Source organism: Epinephelus lanceolatus, chromosome 8, assembly GCF_041903045.1.
Source record: "Epinephelus lanceolatus isolate andai-2023 chromosome 8, ASM4190304v1, whole genome shotgun sequence".
NCBI lineage: Eukaryota > Metazoa > Chordata > Actinopteri > Perciformes > Serranidae > Epinephelus > Epinephelus lanceolatus.
The window spans coordinates 24,819,610-24,838,183 of NC_135741.1; the positions used below are offsets into that span (position 1 = coordinate 24,819,610).

General features: G+C 42.1%; 2 protein-coding genes across 3 annotated transcripts; both read right to left on the reverse strand.

Annotated features, from left to right (window-relative positions):
• Positions 1-453: 453 nt before the first annotated feature.
• Positions 454-6,371, reverse strand: LOC117258525 (glucose-6-phosphate 1-dehydrogenase-like). Its single transcript, XM_033629526.2, has 12 exons — positions 6,175-6,371; positions 5,442-5,479; positions 5,216-5,324; positions 3,595-3,812; positions 3,350-3,508; positions 3,067-3,192; positions 2,885-2,978; positions 2,593-2,779; positions 2,234-2,469; positions 1,078-1,154; positions 890-982; positions 454-782 (listed from the first exon to the last, which is right to left on the reverse strand). The coding sequence occupies exons 1-12, from the start codon at positions 6,301-6,303 to the stop codon at positions 692-694; spliced, it is 1,557 nt and encodes a 518-aa protein (XP_033485417.1). The 5' UTR covers positions 6,304-6,371; the 3' UTR covers positions 454-691.
• Positions 6,372-7,450: 1,079 nt separating this feature from the next.
• On the reverse strand, positions 7,451-17,873 carry galnt6 (UDP-N-acetyl-alpha-D-galactosamine:polypeptide N-acetylgalactosaminyltransferase 6 (GalNAc-T6)). 2 transcript variants are annotated; one of them, XM_033628103.2, is made up of 11 exons: positions 17,647-17,873; positions 15,876-16,384; positions 15,123-15,295; positions 12,084-12,233; positions 11,135-11,369; positions 10,931-11,048; positions 9,912-10,112; positions 9,588-9,719; positions 9,379-9,480; positions 9,127-9,285; positions 7,451-8,051 (listed from the first exon to the last, which is right to left on the reverse strand). In XM_033628103.2, exons 2-11 carry the CDS (start codon positions 16,355-16,357, stop codon positions 7,938-7,940), a joined length of 1,866 nt encoding a protein of 621 aa, XP_033483994.2. In that variant the 5' UTR covers positions 16,358-16,384; positions 17,647-17,873; the 3' UTR covers positions 7,451-7,937. The 2 variants fall into 2 exon arrangements, with proteins under 2 accessions (XP_033483994.2, XP_033483995.2); XM_033628104.2 differs by lacking the exon at positions 17,647-17,873 and adding an exon at positions 16,509-17,062.
• Between the last annotated feature and the right edge of the window lie 701 nt (positions 17,874-18,574).

Consider the following 18,574-nt stretch of genomic DNA (forward strand, 5'->3'; position numbering starts at 1 on the left):
CCAGCCAGGACACACACCTGGTAGAGACACATAGGTGAAAAGAAACAGCATCAGTCTGTTGCAGGCAGTTAAAAAAATAAAGGTAAATTGAAGTGTTAATGTTAAAAGTAATTCATGCATTGTAGCAGATTGACTTAAAACACATACCTGGATGTCATTTTTACCTGAAGCGGGACATTTGAACTTGCCTTTTTTATTGAGAGTCACCTGTTCTTACAAACCAGACCACCAAGCCCTCTTAGTATAAATATTATGTGGTGTTCAGTATCATGATGGTGTAGTGATGACTGTAAGCACAGGCCCGCTGATAGCAGAGAGCAGGTTTTTATTCTTAACATTCAAATGAACCCATGTGTAAACACTGACCCGTATTCAGTCCATAACACACAGGTCTGTCTTAAGGCCAGAGGTGTTAGGTGTGGGCAATTCCAGTTAAAAAAAGTGCAGGCAAAAGAGTGCATGATGATTTATTTAAAAAAATCAAATTTACAGGTGAACACTTAAATCAGGTCTCCACAGTTGTTATTTCCACATTTGATTAGGACTAAAAAGCAGTGATATTTCTTTCACATGCAGACAAAATCAAGCAACGTACAGCAGTGACAGATTTTAGTAAACTTTATTGTTTGTAAACTTGCCTAAAATGGCGTGCGAGTTCATGAGTGTATGTGCATGTGTGAGATAGAAGGCATCATGCTGTGTGGGGCTGCACCCACTTGTATGTTCCCTCATAGCGGAATCCCACTCTCTTCACCAGCTCATCCGCCTCGTTTGGACCGCGACTGTGGAGGCAACACAGAAAAGACAGGATGAGGATAAATGATCACTGAAAAGGAAACTGTGCATTGTGTATTTATTTTTGTCTCATAAAAAAGACACATAATTTTACCTTCCATAGGTGTAAGGAATGGGGTGTGTCTTCTCTCCCTCTATTTGGTGCAGGAGGGGGGTGAAGATCCTCCAGGCCTCCCGCAACTCATCGCTGGGACAGAAAGTAGAGCAGTTTAGGCAAAAAACCCCACCACGTTAAAAAAAATGCCACGACAATAAAGTAAGATAGTAAATGTTGCAAACAACCTGCGGACAAAATGCATCTGATTTCCACAGAAGACATCCAGTATCAGCCTCTCATACGCATCTGGGAGCTTCACATCCTAAAGGAAAGATGGCAGATGTTAAAAAGCTGTAAATGCCGCTGGATAACCTCCACTATATTGCAATTCAAAACAAGATCAGTGGCCTTTATTTGGACAAGACATGATGGAGAGGCATGGATGGATTGACCGCTCAGAAGGAAGCGTGAACCTACTCATAGAAGAGAGCCTCATGATCATGACAGCGCAAGATGTAAACATCAATAGCATACTCCTTTAATGTGCTCTTTGGTACTTTGAGCACCACGAGCCAAATGTCATCTAGTTTTATTGTATTTGAGAGAAAGAAGACATCTCTACACCTGATATCTCCAACACTCTGCAACTCACACCAAAACAATCTAGAATGATACACAGCATTACAGGTGTTATGACCCTGGGTCATTTATTTGTGATTCTGCTGTTCTGTTGTTCTGTTGTTCCTCCCTGCCTGAGGGTGGTGCTGCCACCCTTAGTGTGTTTCTCTCTCTCCAGGTGCTGGCTGCTGATTGGTGGTTGGAGATTGGTGGAGCTGGTATAAAATGGCTGCTGCTTGAGCTGTTCTTCCTCGTCTCTTGGCCCTACTCCCAACTGCACCATGCTTTGTTGTACTGTGTTAAAAATGAGTTAATTGTGATGTTAGCCCAGCAGTCCAGGTAGCCGTAGGGGTGGGTAGCCCTTTTTGTTCATCATTTTTTTCCTGTTTATTTATAGAGAGTCAGGTGAGTGACCTGTATTTTCATTTTCTTTACTTTTGGGTAGGTAAGTTAGTTTTGGAAAGTAGATTGTTTTGTTTGTTGTTTTGGGCCATGCCCACCCTGAAGCTTATTGCTACCTTTCTTGTTGAATGTTAAATAAATTATCTTTTGTTGGACTGCAGCTGTGTGGCATTGGTCGTCCTTGGGAGTGGGGAAAGAGGGGAGCATCCTTTCATGCTATGTACCGGTTCCCCTAGGCCGGTTGTAACATGAGAGGAAAAATATGTATTTTGGATTTTAGGGTGAACTGTCCCTTTAAGTCATTTATCAAGTGTACCATAAATGCCAAGTATTCACTTGTCATAACTTTTCAAATATTCAAATGTGCTTCAAGTGTAGCACCTTGTATCTGCTCCTGTAGGTGAGGTCCAGCTCAGTCTCCTCAGGGCTGAAGAAAACTCCAGGCCTCTTGGTCATCATCTTCAGGTAAATGGCTTCGTCTGGCTGCACCCGCACCACCAGCTCATTCCTCTGACAGCGTCCACAAAAGATGTCTCCTGGCACGTCAGTGAACTGCAGACGCACTTCTGCCTTTCTCTCATTCAGAGCTTTGCCACAGCGGAGAATGAAAGGAACGCCTGGTGGAAGGTGGTTGACATAATGATTAACATGAAGAGTGGAAAAGAAGTGACGGGGTGAGAATCACAAGCAGATGTTGTCACATGTAGACTAAGACAGGAAACAAAAAAGTTTCGCCTCACCATCCCATCTTTCGTTCTGGACATAAAGCACCGCAGTGGCAAATGTTGGTGTGCAGGAGTCCTTTGGTACGGTGGGGTCGTCAAGGTAGCCCAACTTAGAGTGACCCTCACCCTCAGGGTCCCCTACGTACTGGCCAAGTACCACATCTGAACCAGCAACAGGAGCTATACACTTCAACACCTTCACCTACAGCACATGAATGATTACAGGACTGCACTGACATGGATGCTCTGGAATTTTAGACTGGAAATATGCACAGATTATTTCCAAACATCCAGGCGTTGGTGTTACCTTCTCATCCCTCACGTCATCTGGGCTGGTGGAAGCAGGCTTCTCCATGGCGACCAAACAGAGCATCTGGAGGAGATGGTTCTGCATGACATCTCTGCATCAAGACACAAGAAGTGGAATCAGGGCAAGTAATCATATTATATTCAACATTTTAACTTTCATCTTAATCTGCTGTCTCTCACCGAATGATACCAAAGTTATCAAAGTATCCTCCGCGGCCCTGAGTGCCAAAAGGCTCCTTGAAGGTGAGGACGACACAGGCCACACTGTTCCTGTTCCATATGGGTCCAAAGATTTGATTTCCAAACCTGGAAGTGAGAGAAGAAATCACTACTAAAGTGAAATTCACAATACCAACAGCACAAGAAGGAAGAGATCATGAGTACTCCTGAAATCTAATCTATGATGCTTAGTTTTACACAGGTGGTTAAGTGTCTGAGAATGTGTGTGTATGGAGCGTTTTACCTGAGCACCATGAGGTTCTGGACCATCTCTTTGCCCAGGTAGTGGTCTATGCGGTAGATCTGGTCCTCTGAGAACAGGGAGGACAGATGGGCCGACAGCTCCTGTGAGCTCTGAAGGTCACGGCCAAAGGGCTTCTCAACAATCACCCTGCTCCAGCCTCTGTTTTACACACACAGCCGATTAGGATAATGTGATCAAATAGCAAGTAAACCATCATTTAGTATGACAGACAGACAGACACTGACTTGCAGCTCATACAGTGGGCTCTGATATTTGTGCTGACATGCTGGTAGACAGTGGGTGGCAGGGCCAGGTAGAAGAGTCTGTTGGCGTCAGCTCCCCCGGGCAGAGACGACAGATGAGCATCGAGTTGAGCGAAAGAGCTGTTATCGTCATAGAAGCCGCTCAGGTAGGAGTTCTTACTGAAGAAGGCTGAGAGAGACTCACTCTCTTCATCAGTGACCTGAGGGAAAAGTCAAAGAATGATTCCTAAAAAGACACCCCAAACTATGTGCTCAAAGATTGTGGGTCAAATGCTTGAGTCAAGTTTTCAAGCTGTGTATGCTAAAAGAATGTTGTCTCTCAGAAAGAACTACTTCTGCTCCCAGGGGTGTAGCACAAAATTCTTGGCACTATGCATATGCAGTCTCTGTGGGCCCCCGACCATTTCTCTCTTGATCCATGTCCATCCATGTCTCTCTTTTTTTTTATTTTTTTTTTTTAACAAAGTCAGTTTGCTTTCTGTCCCTTTCTTTCTTTTCTTTTTTAGATCCCAGATTTTACTCAGGGAAAGACTCAGTGTCCGTTGGTGTTCCAGCAGCATTAACTCATTCGGCTTTAGTTGCATTTAGAGACAAAACCTAGTGCAGGGGTGGACTAAACCATTTTCCACCTTTAACCCTTTAAAACCCTTTAAAACATGGGAAGAAGGCAGTGAGCAACAAGAGAAGACATGACCAAACAATTAGCAAGAAATTGGTAAAAAAGAGAAAATTAAAAACAAGAAAATTAGTAAAAACAAAAAAGAGAGAAAGAAAAAGAAAAGACAGACAGAAAGTTAAAAACAAACAAGGGAATAACCTGAAAAGAATGTTTAAAAATTTAAATAATTCTGTCACATAATTTTAAAGTGTGATAATAATAATTATTATAATCATAAATATAGTTTTCCCCATTGTTTTCTTTTCCCCTGTTTTTTTTTATTTAAATAATTTTCTTAATCTTTTTTTTTTTTTTAAACTTTGTGAGACATTTCTTACCAAGTTGCTTTTTTTCCCATGATATTGAAATAAATCACCAATTTGCTCATGGTTTAAAGGTATTAATACTTACAAAAGGTATCTGAAAGCAGCACAAGAAAAGTGATGTCTCTCCAGGTTTCGAAGGGTTAAGAGGCGAGCGGGGCCTCAGAGTGCTTCCAACATTTTTTTAATACAAAGTTTAGTTGTTCAACTGATTTATTCAGCCAATTTTAATTTTGTAATGGAATTTAGCAGTCCCACTTGTCCCCCCTCACTATGTCGCCCCTGTCCGTTCCCTCTCACAGGCTTGACTGAACAGGTTCAGGAACTCTTTTACTCAGTCTATCAAACTACTAAATAAGAGTATGTCTTCTAAGTAGGATCAGTGTACCTGGGTCGAGCACTGAATCTAATAGGATGATCAGTTTGCTGCACTGCATCCACTTTTCATACTATATGACATGATTTGTTTGGTTAAATATTGTTTTGTATTTTTGTATTTATTTGTACTTATTGGAAACGTCCTGGGAGACTCAAGACAAATTTCAGATTTTTTTTCTGACTACGATTTATCAAATTGAATCAAAATCTTGTGTCAGCCAACAAGGAGCCTCAGGTGTACTACCTTCATATGAGGCAGACATGCTGTCTTGATGTCCTCCACAGTCAGCTTGGAGCGGGCAAAGCCCACAAAGTAGGTGTCATCTGGGAGCAGGCCATCTCTGAATAACCACCTAAAGAAGGGATGGCCAAAAGCAGTGATGCAAAACACTGACCAAGGTCCAAACTCATGAAACAACTTGAAAGAACTGTGTGTGCAATGGGTGTTTACGGAGCAGTTCTTTACTCACCATAAAGTTGGATAGATTTTCTTTTTAGCGAGATCTCCCTGTGTAAGAAACACAAATAAAATAAAGATCTCATCATTGACTCCTGTTGATAATCACTGTGACTGAAGAGAATCAAGAGTCCAAAGAGTAGGTAAACTTTACACGCAAGAGGTGATGTATAGTGGGTGGATCTGTTGAGTAACAGGAGAACTTTGAACAAACCCTTTTACAGAACTCTGAAACTCTAGGTAAAATCTATATAGATGAATGGCTTCGATAAGACAAGAGAAAACAAAAAAAAGATAGATAAAAACAACTACATTTTTGAACTTGTGCCAGGCTCAAGGCCAAGAACAGTCTGACAAAAATGTTTGTGCTCCAAAATTATCCCCTTCTTTCACTGCTTGACAAAGGGAAAAGTAGATGCAGCACATTTCAGTCAACATGTGCTCATTCTCCTGGCTTTCATTCTCTGATTACCACACTGTAATATTACCCACTGAACTGTTCTCCTGTTTGGCTTTGTGACAACTCAGTTGGACCCCTGCCACTTTAAGATCTGTCACATTTTCCACTGTTGGTAGTTTAATGTAGATAGAAACCCAGAAGAGTGAAGTGACCTCAGCAAACAAGAGTTTGTACACAGACCAAACATTCCTACAGATCTGTGTTAAAGGGAAACCACAAGTGTACGAGTTACAATTTTAGAATAGGAGAAATAGTCATGTCATGTTGTAAGAAGTTTTGTACTCACAGAGGCTCCCAGTACGATGAATATGTGAGTGTTGGACTGACTGGACTGCTCCTCTCCATAGAGCTCCCTCCTGAGCTGTCCAAACACCTCAGAGCGAGTCAAAGGCTCAGAGCTCATCTTCTGGCCCATCTGGTCTCAGCCTGACCCTGCTGTGGTCACTCTCATTTCCCTCTGGCTACATAACACACACACACACACAGCATGGTGAAATTTCAATTGTCATCCTTGCCTTGCAGAAAAATACTCAGTGAGTTAATGCTGCCACCTACTGGTGCAAAGAAATAATGCCTTTGTGTTGCCACTTCCTCATGCTTTGTAAAGTGACCTCTGCTTTTAAGCCCCTACATTCCAGCAGGTTGGGTGAAAGGAGCAACGCCATGAATGAAATCAAATCTGTACATTCAATCAGATCAGGACTGGCAACCTGGAATAAATGCTTCTTAGTCGCTGAAACCTGCACGTCAGGTCTATTCAGACAAAGCTGAGAACAATTGGCAGGAATGTTTCTTGCTCTGAAACCACTCCTTGGACAAACGTTGCGCAAACATTAGCAGGTGCCTGTGACTGAGAAAGTCTTCTGACTTTGTTGCAGCAAGAGTCCTTATCAGTATATAACCTCTGGCATCAAAACTTTCATGGGATTATAAACTGAGGCATGAATCGTGGCAGGAAATCTGTGTTCAAATCCATTTGATAAATATCTGTAACTTCAGTAACCACAGTGAGTTAATCATTCTTTCAGGATATAACCCGGTAAATAAACACCGACTATTAAGCAGCTGAAAAATAAGTAAATAAAAGATGATTCTAATACTAACATCAGATTATTACTGTACACATACGGATGAATTATTAATCAGGACTGATGAAAGCTGGTTACAACTAAGGGTGTCTCGATATACCTGCATTAAGGATAACTGTGATATTTAGAAAGAAAATATTGATATCTTGTTAATATTACACATAGGATAATATTGTGTAAGTAATCCAGTGCCTCTTAAATCTTTTTTTTTTTATTTTTTACAATGTTGTACAGTTACGGTGACGGACGCTTTCTCCACCTCCCTGTACTTGTATTCTTTAATTTTTCCATAATTGTCACAGTAATATTGTTATCATGAACTCTTTTGGCCACAATACTTGTGTAGTGAAATTTGATATCATGCCAGCCCCAGTTACAACTGAAATATATTTCACTGTGTAACTGTAAACCCCTTAATTATTTTTATAATTATTTTTGGTGATTAAATAAAACTTTTTCATATAATACAAATGATAATTTTTCTGACACAACAAAGATTTTTTATTTAAAAAAACAGACATCTCTTGCTCTTTAGTTAAGACGTGTGCATATTGTCATCTTTCAACATTCACTGTCTCACCAAAAAGTCAATAAATGGTGATTTTCCAGCTGGAGTGTAAATTCACTGAAAATAAGATCACTGCAGCTCAGCCAAGCTGCCACCCCTGAACATGAAGTCCACACTCTGGTGTCCGATAATCCCCCAGCCACCTTCAAATGTCTCTCGAGTCTTCATCATAAATACATTTAAAACAAGTTAAGGCCAACCCTGAGGGTCCTCCAACGAATGTGACTGTCTTCACTTTGTACTCCATCTTTAACTGTCCACTCTGTATGGCCATATTCCCCAAGCTCCACAGCACAAAGTCCCTCTGGATCAATGTTGCGTTGGCTCCTTGGAGCCGAGTCTAAGGAAGGGGACACAGGGTGCCAGTGGTCACCTGATGGGCAGACTGGAAGGTCAGCTAAAGCTCCAGTGCTGGAAGAGGTCGGCAGCGTTACAGTTGTCCATCTGAAGCTGACCTCCTTTTAGTTGTAAACATTTCCCACTGCTGGGATTCTTCAGAAGATTTTCCTAGAGAGAAGCACCAGAGAAAAGATAAATCAATCCAAAAGCCCAAAAGCTTTGCATAATGACTGAGCACCTCTAAAGCTCACTAATTAACACAATATATCTTGTTCGTAAAATCCATACAACAACCAAAAAAAGAAAACAAAAACATTGTGTTTATATCTTCACTGGTTGCACTGACTTCCAAAAGTCTTTGCTAGTTGCCCTGCCACATAAGCTAAGTTAACCAGCAGCTAGCTAAAACCTTATATGACCAATATGATAGTGATATCAATCTTGAGGTAATCTCAGGTAAACTTTACAACCCCACATGGCAAAATTCATGTGGTCATACACGTTCTGTTTAAAAACACAAAGGTACACTGTCAAACACACACACATATCATGTGCAATGCTGGGAATATAAAATTAAAATCCACATCATATATGTTTTACAATCTAAAAGTACATTATACACAAAAACAATAAGTGTACATCTACCTCTTATTTAGTAGTCTAATCGCTGTAGGTACAAATGATTTGCTGTACTTTGTTCTAATTTTCTGCTGCAGGTTTTGACCTAATATTCCCACACAAATTAAGGTGGAGAAGATGGGTAGGATCATTGGGGATCCAATCAGCCTTTTTACGAAGGCTGGAAACAAGAAAGAAGTTAAAAGTTCAAGGTAGGAAATTAGTAGAAATGAGTTTTGCACACACACTCTAGCTCCATATGAATTTCTCTTTATTTAAGATGATGTGTTGGCCCCCAGGCCTTCTTCTAGGTCAACAATCAAAGTCAGTCACAGGCATTGATAATTATAGACAACGCCCTTATCACTGGTTTTATGTATCCAACTATGATTGTTGATCTAGAAGAAAGCCTGAGAGTCGAAACATCATCCTAAAAAAGAAAACTGCATTAGGATCCTAAAGTCTATTGCTAGTCATTAGCACCTCACTAAAACCACTGCTGTGTGCTACTTTTATACATTATGTAATATCCATCTTCTCATCTAACTCTCTGCAAGAAAATGAATAAGTACATTTCCCAGAATGTTGAACTATTCCTTCAAGCCCGGCCCCAAGTGCTCCTTACATCTGTAAAGATCCACTCCTGCTGTGGTCCCAAACTGGTGCCCTTCCCCTTCAGCTGGCATAGCTCGATCTTCATCTGCTCTGGCTGGGGTGTGGCATGAAGACACAGCTGCTTTCCAATATTGTGACGCAGCTCCTTATGAGATGTGTATTCAAAGTACTGGAGGAGACAGTCATCCGGTCAGAGATCAAATTGTCCCAGAGAACATCAATCATCTTCAGTTCTAAATTTGACATATGTCAGTCACCGTACCTGGTTGCCTCCCATGTTGTGACAGGGGTACATGATCACAGGTTTACCTCCCTGGTTATTCTCTCCAACATCCAGACAGGTATGAGATCCAGAGTTTCTAATCTGGTGCAAACACAGGCAGAAAGTAACAGTAAGACACAGCCATGGTTACGTAAAAATTGTGTTATATTGCTGATATCCACATCCAAACAAAGGGAAACGTGACTCACTGCTCCAAACTTTTCTGGGTTTAAGTCTGGAATGAAGGCCTCTGGGTAGATTGTGTTTAAGTACCAGGTGAAGTTCTTACAGTGAAGCCTCTCTCTCAGATTCAGACGATCAGTGATGTCCCCAAACTTATTCTGAAACAGTGACATGGATGTATTTAAAATAAAAAAAAACAATCACTTACAATTACATTATCATATCAACTTGTTCAGCAAGGGGGTATAAATTCTAGTCAAAATGTTGTGGAAAAATGGTGATAAATGTCACTGTATCTGTGTGCATTTAGCACTTAAACACTGTTGCTTCTATCAGCAGGTCACACTGACCTCTCTAGCCATGACTGCAGCATTCTTGTTGCGGCGATAGTAGATGTTCTTGAAGTCATCCATCCAGACCTCCGCCAGGCGCACCTGGTTGCGTGTGATGACCTCTGTGCCCTTGGGGAAAGTGTGGGGGCTCTTGTTACGGAAGACATGGCCCACCACAGAACACGGGATGATCTCTAGCTGACCGCCACACTGCCACACCTGTGAATCACATGTAACACAGGTAGAAATTAATGCTTTAACTTGATGACAGGGAGATTTGATAAATATTGGGCCTCACGCAAGAAGCAATATACCAACAAATTTCTTCTTATATTTGTTTGCATCCATGATTTGTTCTTATTTTTTTGGGATTCACCAATGTTTTCTTATTTTTGCTCTTCTCTTGGGTAAGACAAAATTTTACAAGAGGTCGAGAGCTGATATCAGTAAATATCCTCATTGTCTTTTTCTTGGCTGCTTGCCATTGGCTGCCTGGCTCTAGCACTGTTTGAATGTTTAAGAAGGAGGTGTACTTTGACAATATTGACACAGACGTGCTGTCTATATCCATATCTTAAAGATGATGATATGTATTGATGTTTTTACTTGGCATTGATAATATTTGATTGTTCATTGTATCAATCTAGATCTATGCATCATGACACCCTCTGTTACATACTGTTTTTACAGTAGAGGCTTTGGTCATCCAGGCCTTACACAGAACATGTTTTTAGAGATCGCACTAATCTATTTGATGAGATAGATGAATGGCTGCTGAGTCGTTTCAGATCACCAGGAGCATTGCACTCTGGAGCCTTAACGTAGGCAAAACACACACTGGTCAAATCATGTGCCTACAGTGGCATCTCCAATTCTTGGGCACGTGCCAGAGTATTTGCACACGGCATAATAACTGCCTCCATTTAGTGTCTAGGCCGCCTATGCTGATAATAAACATCGACCATGCAAATTTAAGAGACTGTTGCTCCATGAGGCCCAATGTGTGGAACTACGAGAGTATAGATAAAGAGACTGACTCTGAATGACATCTCCACATTTTCACCGCCCCAGATCTCCATCTTGTCATCGTATGTTCCAATGTGTTCAAAGTATTTCTTCGAGATTGAGAAGAGACCTCCGGCAAAAGTGGGTGTTCTGAAAGTTTCATGGACAGATACAAAAGTTTTAGACACTTAAATGACTCAGGATGTTCTGAGAGAAACCAGCATGATCCTTCTTACTTTACAGGGTAGGTTTCGTCCTTGCGCAGCTTCCTCGCTTCTGGAGGGATTGCCTCCCAGCCGAAGGTCAGGCTCCAGTCAAAGTTACCTCGGTTGAAAGCACGGGCTGTGGCCGTGGGCTTGTTGAACTGAAAGCTGTTGAGGTCAATGGTGGAGATCTCTGGACTAACAACAGCAGTGGGTTCCTCAACAATTCGGGCCAAGAGGGGCTCGAGCCAACCATGGAAACACTCACCTAGACAGGAAGGAAGGACAGATGAACTAACCTCTACTCGCCTTCTTCACAGGAAAAAATGTACTGCCACCCTGTATCATAAAAAATAATTTACTACTTTACACCAAGGGTTTCATTTCAATTTAGGGGGGGCACATATGAAACGTGGGGTTTGGGGGTCCTCCACCAGAAAATTTTGAGCATGAGATACTTAATTTCCCGCATTGTAGAGAATTTTATGCTCCAATTTGGTGGAGATGTCTTTAAATTGTCAAAATAAAACTAAAGCTACTTACATGTTTTTACTGGGGGGGACAAATGTACATGTACTAACTCCTGAATGGGAGGTGTCCCTTGCCCCATGCCCTTTGGTAAAATTTTTTGCATCAGCATCTCCACTGACATCATAGAAGTCAAAGTATACTGTATGTGTAACTTGGCATAAATGTGCAGGTAAAGAAAAACTAATATTTAAAAAGTAATTCAGCGAAAAGAGAGCACAACTGGCCATTTACTTCTGCTGATGGCAGGTGGTTGACGACTGAGGGAGATGTCTTCAGGGTGCAGATGATTTAAAAAAGATGTGGCGCTGCACAATTAACCGTGTACCAATCATGATAATGATTTTTACAATTTAACCCTCGACCCTGGCAGCACCCGACTGAGCTAAATACAACTGCTTAAAAAGGCCATTGTGACATGTGTATTGTTGTGGTTGTGTGTGTGTTTTCTCACAGTGTGCGTCAAGAAAGGTTAGCACTTCGCCCTGAGCGATGCTGGCACCCAGGAGCCTGGCAGTGATGAGGCCCTTCCTCTCCAGCTGCCTCACTACATGAACAATCTTCAGTTGACTCACAAAGTCCTCCAGTTGGCTCTTCAGGTGCTCTGCAGGCATAAAAACATCATCATGTCTGTCACCTCTTGTCTTGTCTTCATTTATAATAATAGGATGCTGTCTAAGGCTGATCCATTTGTGGTTGATGCTTGTTAGATTGTGGTTACAAACTGATACAACAGAGCACACCTTTAATAAATACATCAGAGCAGCTTGCTGCCCCCGAGAAGAAAAAGTGAAACGATCATCATATTTATACCTGTGAAAACGCTGCCAGGAGAAATAGCAATCAAGTGGAAACGTTGCTGGTAAAACTGGGTTACACTTCCTTTCCAAGAGCATTTTCTGACCACAATGCACGCCGCACATTTCTTATAAGTTTCGGTCTAAATGAGTCCACCAACCACATGTCTTAACGTTATGACAGGGCTGCAGCACTGGTAGAAAAAAAAGGGAAGTTTAGCTACAGTAGGAAACACGGGACAATACCTTATGACAGAGATAACTGACAAAGAGGGTATTTTGAGCTCAGCCAGTGGGTCACTGAACATTAATACATACTAAACGCTGAATGACTTATTATAAGCTCTGCCATTTTAATACCTGCTTCACTGCAGGGCTGATCAGGCTAGTGTCAACTGATATGCGTGTATACAGATAAATTAATATATGGAACAATCCATAAAACTATGTGGTAGTGACAGGAGGCATCGGAGGTCTAAAAGTGTTTCTTTTATCTACCTAAAAGTCACTCAGTTATGCTGCTACTGTACAATAACCCATGACAATAAAGGTTGGACTGTAAAACATGTTCCAATGCAAAACATATGGCAAAGCTGCACTCATATGTCAAAGATAGGGTTCTTTTATCATAACTGTTCTGTTACTTTTGACAAATCTCACTGAGCTGGAGGTGCTTTTGTAGAGTCTGCTGCCAAGCTAGTGTGCACCACTGTAATTTGTATTTCACTGGAGGCCAACCATGTGAACATACCCATAGTAAAATACACAGGGTGATTTCCATTTATGACCACCTGTTACTGTGTGTGCAAGCTGCTCAAAATCCCGAGCTAACATCACTCTTATCGAAGCTCAGAGTTTACAGTGACTGGAATGCTGCCCTAAATACTCTGAAGGTCAGTTTAATTAATATATCACTTATAACTTGAGACTTCATGATTTCCCAGATAAGCTGTCTGTGCTCTGAAGCTGTTCCCTGCCTATACCTTGTGTAAGAAATGACTCACCAGAGCTTCCTGGTGATTTTCTATTATGCTGTTGAAAAATGTCTCGCTGTCAAACATTTCTATGAAACACACCCAGTTTACAGTGAGTACAATTTATTCTTTACATCATTAAATAAAATGTCAGAACTAGATGGAGGGCAGATTCCTCTCCTGTAGTGTAACACTGACAGGTCTCTGCTTATCTGTAAATTATTGTGTTTACAGTCACTTTATTGAAACATCAACTTGCCAGCATTTACCAGGTTAGAGGAACTGTTGTGTTTACACATTTGTTCCTCACTTTTTTTTTTTTTATTTTTTTTTTTTTTATATACTTTATTAATCCCCGAGGGGAAATTCAATTTTTCACTCTACACACAGGTCCGAACACACACATGCACAAACTGGACCTATACATGCACTAAGTGGAGAGATGTCAGAGTGGGCTGCCCATGACAGGTGCTCTGAGCAGTTGGGGGGTTCGGTGCCTTGCTCAGGGGCACCTCGGCAGTGCCCAGGAGGTGAACTGGCACCTCTCCAGCTACCAGTCCACGCTCCATATTTTTGGTCCGGACGGGGACTTGAACAGACGACCCTCCGGTTCCCAACCCAAGTCCCTATGGCCTGAGCTACTGCCGCCCCCGCTCCCTGATTAAAGCCACAGTTGGTAACTTTTATAATGAGAATGTTTATGACCCAGCTGCCATGTTGCACAAGCTAAAACAAAGCACTGCCCATCGGCCGCACCAACTTTCTCATTTCACAGCTAAACAGTACACTAAAATACGTTTCTGAAAAATAAAACAGTGTATAAACAGAATCTTAATTGATATTTGATCTGCCCTGCCTAATTTGACGGTTTGACTGCAGTTAACAAGCAGTGAGTCCACATCATTAGCACACTGGTGTACGCTGTGGTGTGCTTAGTAGTCAGAGTCTGTGTCATATTGTGGACATTACCCTCCACACAGGCAATTATTTGTCAAGTAGGAAAGCTACCATGGCTTTTGACCTGTAGGCCAACGTCGTTTGTTAGGTCAGCTGACAATTACATGGCTGCTACCTGAGCGAGCGATTAAACTCTATTTTAACTGTTTTTTTGACTCATGTGTTGGGGTGACAGTAGCTCAGTCCATAGGGACATGGGTTGGGAACCGGAGGGTCTGGTAGCTGGAGAGGTGCCAGTTCACCTCCTGGGCACTGCCGAGGTGCCCTTGAGCAAGGCACCGAACCCCCCAACCGCTTGGAGCACCTGTCATGGGCAGCCCCACTCTGACATCTCTCCACTTAGTGCATGTATAGGTCCTGTTTGCGCATGTGTGTGTTCGGACCTGTGTGCAATTGACAACAGAGTGAAAAAATTGAATTTCCCCTCGGGGATTAATAAAGTATATCTAAAATAAAAAAAAAAAATGAAGTGGGGCACCAGTGTACTAAAATGGAGTAGACCCCTCAGCTCTGATTGGTTGTTTTCGTTCTGCACCGGATGGTTCTTGCAGGTGCCATTAGATAAGAGGACGCAGATAAACATTTTTTTTTTCTCAGATTATCTGTCTCGTGTATCTCTGTCAGAATATAACTTTTATTTTCATAAAAGTCACTAACTGTAACTTTGAAAATAGAATAAGGTCTTTTAAACATTTTACATTATTTATCTGTAAGTCTTTGAGTATGTTTTGTCATTAGTGTCTGTGTGTTAAAATTTTTTCACACCTGCAGTACTGGCGTCATCTACCATGATGATCTCTTTGAGCAGGATAGCAGGAGATGAGTGCAGGACGCTGTAGACCGTCCTGATGAGGGTGGACCAAGCTTCATTGTGGAAGACAATAATAACACTGGTGGTAGGCAGAGGAGGACAGCGACGAAACTTCCTCTCCACGCACCTAGGCAATGTGAGCCACGTCAGAGCACAAAGATAGAGAAAGAGGTGTCAGTGTGAGAGGCATATCTGATGAAATGAAAGTCATAGAAGGGCCTGCAGAGCCACGTATAACAGACCATTGTTTGCTGATATGCAAGATTTGCTCACCGCTTTGAATAACGCAGTGAGCAAACAGCCATAAACAATCAGCTTGTTTTAAAAAGCCGTTCTGCAAAAGAAACAGCTCAAGGCCTATCAAGCCTGTGACATGTTGAGGTGTCAAATTTGACAAGCATTTACAGTGAGTGGAAGTATTCACCTCAGCACAGATAATGCCTCAGTCTCAGTCCCCAGGATACTGATACGTGCATGCTGCTATGTGGCTTTTTTGGTTACATGTAGATTAGACTTTTAACTAAGTGAATTTCCAGGATAATTCAGAGCGCAATATGAAAATGTATGTAAATAATTTACTGCCCTGAGCATGACCCAAGCTGAGACCCAGGAGATTATCTGGCCTGCTGTGCACATGTCAGCACACTTGTTGGTGAAACAGTGATTAGTCCAAACTATCTGAGATTATTTTGAGAACATGTTCTTACTCTGGAGGCCTCGTGTCATCCCCAAGACTACGGCTGAGCGAAATGCGGTCACTGGCAAACTGGTTGAAACAGTGCCGTGTCATACCCTCCTCCTTTTCCTTCTCCTCCTCTGGGGTCATGTGGTCTTTCTTAAAGGGCTTCCCATCAGCCCCGGGGCTATTGGGGTCCTGAGGCGGTCTCTCCAGGTGAGGTTTGAGCTCAGCCTGAGTGTAGAATCCAGTGGGGCATTTGACGTCCTCGGTGGGCTGCTCCTCCACTGGCTGTGGCTGCGGAGCTCCGATTTGGAAGCCAATGTTGTTGACAGCGTCTCGTACCATGACCATCACCTTATCCTTCTTGATCACCAGCTCCTGAAACCAGGGGTCGACAGCAGGCGAATTGCCAACATCCCTCTGGAGAACTACTAGCACCACCATGAAGAGAGTCCCCCCAAGGAGCACCAGCTTCAGGGGGGACATACGTCGGCGTAGGAACCAACGCATGTTTCAGGATGGTTGTTGCTTTCAAGGCTATTAAAAACAGGAAAAGCAAAAGTAACTGCTGGCTGCAAAACAACTGTACATGTTACCTGAAGAGTTTAACCAAGCTCTGAAAAATACCTTAACTAAAAACCAACTCCTCTGAAACCCTTACCTGATTTTATTCACTAATCATTCAGTGAGTTATTCCTGAAGAAGGCAAGCAGGAGAAAATTCCCTAAACCAGTTTGTGCGTCTCTGCAAGTGTCATAGCAGCAGGTAATCTAGCCAACCTCGCTCCTCCTTGTCTCTTTAGAAAACAGTCCCACAGGGCGGGTGTAGAGAACAGGGAGGAGGAGAGTGTGAACAAACACACCACACCTCTCAGTAAACACCTGAATTAACCTGCTCTGGCCACAGTCCTCCAGGACCCACGTGGCAGCAGGTGGGCTGTGACACTGCTGGCTCAACCTGCAACTCCCTCACCTGTTAATGACTGACGCACTACACCCTGCCTAGACACCTGCTCCACAAGACACCTCACCAGTAATGATCAGCTGTCATCTGCAACAGGAAGTAGAGTTGCTACGTAGAGCATGACAGGACCATAACACCACCCAGCTTTGGCACAATAAGAGTCTGTTTCCTGTTATGTGAAACAGGATATCACTGAAATGTAGGACATCTGCGTGTCTGTAGGTGATCACTGTTCAGTCAGACTCACTCTTACTTCTTCATAATTAATTTACTCTATTCTCAAGCCAGCTTCCTTCATAATTGATTCAAGAGGACACTCTTTTGGTGCTCCAGAAAGGGGAAACAAGTCCACTCAGTCTCTAATTGGTAACCTGTTGGTCCAGTTTGCTGTCACCACAGTCATGAAAGGAGAAAGGAAAAATAATCAATCTTAAATGTTAAACAATATCACGTGAGCCTGTAAATCTGGATTCTCAGTATCTTAATGTTCTCTCAGGTTAGTATTTTCAGTAAGGCGCTTGCCAGGAAGTAAATATTGACACTTTTCTACAGCTTAAAGTGACTTAAAGAACAAAGAGACAATAGAGCACAGACTAAAGTAATTCAGTAACCTCAGAGCAAAATGAAAGAGGAAGAGCTGGCTGTATAACTTTCCTGCTCATTCAGAACATGTCAGCACATTCAGTAGAAGCTATTAATATGTCTTTGAGCGGCTCTCCAAATCTCACATTTGACAAGTCATTGAAATCTGGCAGTCAACCTCACAAATGACACCGAGACGCTACTGAAAGGTGATGATAATACGGAGTCTAGATGTCCAAAACGCCGCCACTTACCTAAAAACTGTCGAGCAGCTGTCGCCTTCACCTGTTGATAACTTTATTAGTGTGTAAAGTGGCCAAATGACCACGTTGCGGGCTTTCCGGTTTCTTAAAGTTGTCAGACTGGAGTTTTGAGCGCACCAGCATACAGCAGCTATGTGGCCTCCCGGCTTTTCCTTTGAACCGAACAGGTGCCATTTGTTGAAATGATTAGCTGAAGTGAGTCCCCTGCTGGTCGCGCGCGCCCTGCACTCAGTTATTTCCGTGCAGCGCGTGAGAGGCAGCTTCTATTAAAGACCGCGCGAGTTCCTGTTTAAAAAAAAAATCATACAATCTGCAACAAATGCGGAAGAACCTAAAAATTACAACAACAAAAATACAAAAATAAATCAAAATTTAAAAAAAAAAAATAAAGACAGAAAGAAAAAAAATATTTTAGTATAAATATTCTATATTAAAATATTATACAAATATCACGCAGCAGCTAGAGGTAAAAAAAAATAGCCCATGAGCTACAGCAATCACAGCGTAAACTTGTCCAGTAGTGTGTATTACAGACACTTTACAAGCCCCTGTATCATGAGCCCATTATAGTGACATTAGTGCTTTTTCATCGGGGATTAGGAGGAATTTATGTCGCTTAATTAATGTTCAGCATAGAGTGCTGTGAGTGAACATTGCCATTACCGCAACAGAAATTCATTATTCATGTGCAAGCAATTAAATACTCTCTCCTGTATCACCCTCTTGAAACCGTAGACTGATTTATTCAGAAAAGGAGAAGGAGGCGTCTCTCAGGTTACTGTCACAGGGAGGAATCTTGATTGCAGGCTGCTGATTGACATGAGGGCTGAATTAAAACCCAAACAAATAAGCAGGCCAAGGCTGTGTTGTGAAATAAACTGCAGGGGAAGTTTATTGTTGTTGTTGTTTTTGTGAAAGA

Excerpts from the sequence above, each read along its gene's own strand:
- LOC117258525 (XM_033629526.2), bottom strand. The coding sequence starts at position 6,303 with ATGGGCCAGAAGATGAGCTCTGAGCCTTTGACTCGCTCTGAGGTGTTT. Across the intron at positions 2,979-3,066 it reads GATAACTTTGGTATCATTCG|AGATGTCATGCAGAACCATC; the intron begins GTGAGAGACAGC and ends GTCTTGATGCAG. Across the intron at positions 2,470-2,592 it reads CCAGAACGAAAGATGGGATG|GCGTTCCTTTCATTCTCCGC; the intron begins GTGAGGCGAAAC and ends ACCTTCCACCAG.
- galnt6 (XM_033628103.2), bottom strand. The coding sequence starts at position 16,357 with ATGCGTTGGTTCCTACGCCGACGTATGTCCCCCCTGAAGCTGGTGCTC. Across the intron at positions 12,234-15,122 it reads AGATGACGCCAGTACTGCAG|AGCACCTGAAGAGCCAACTG; the intron begins GTGTGAAAAAAT and ends TTATGCCTGCAG. Across the intron at positions 10,113-10,930 it reads ATGTGGAGATGTCATTCAGA|GTGTGGCAGTGTGGCGGTCA; the intron begins GTCAGTCTCTTT and ends TGTGATTCACAG.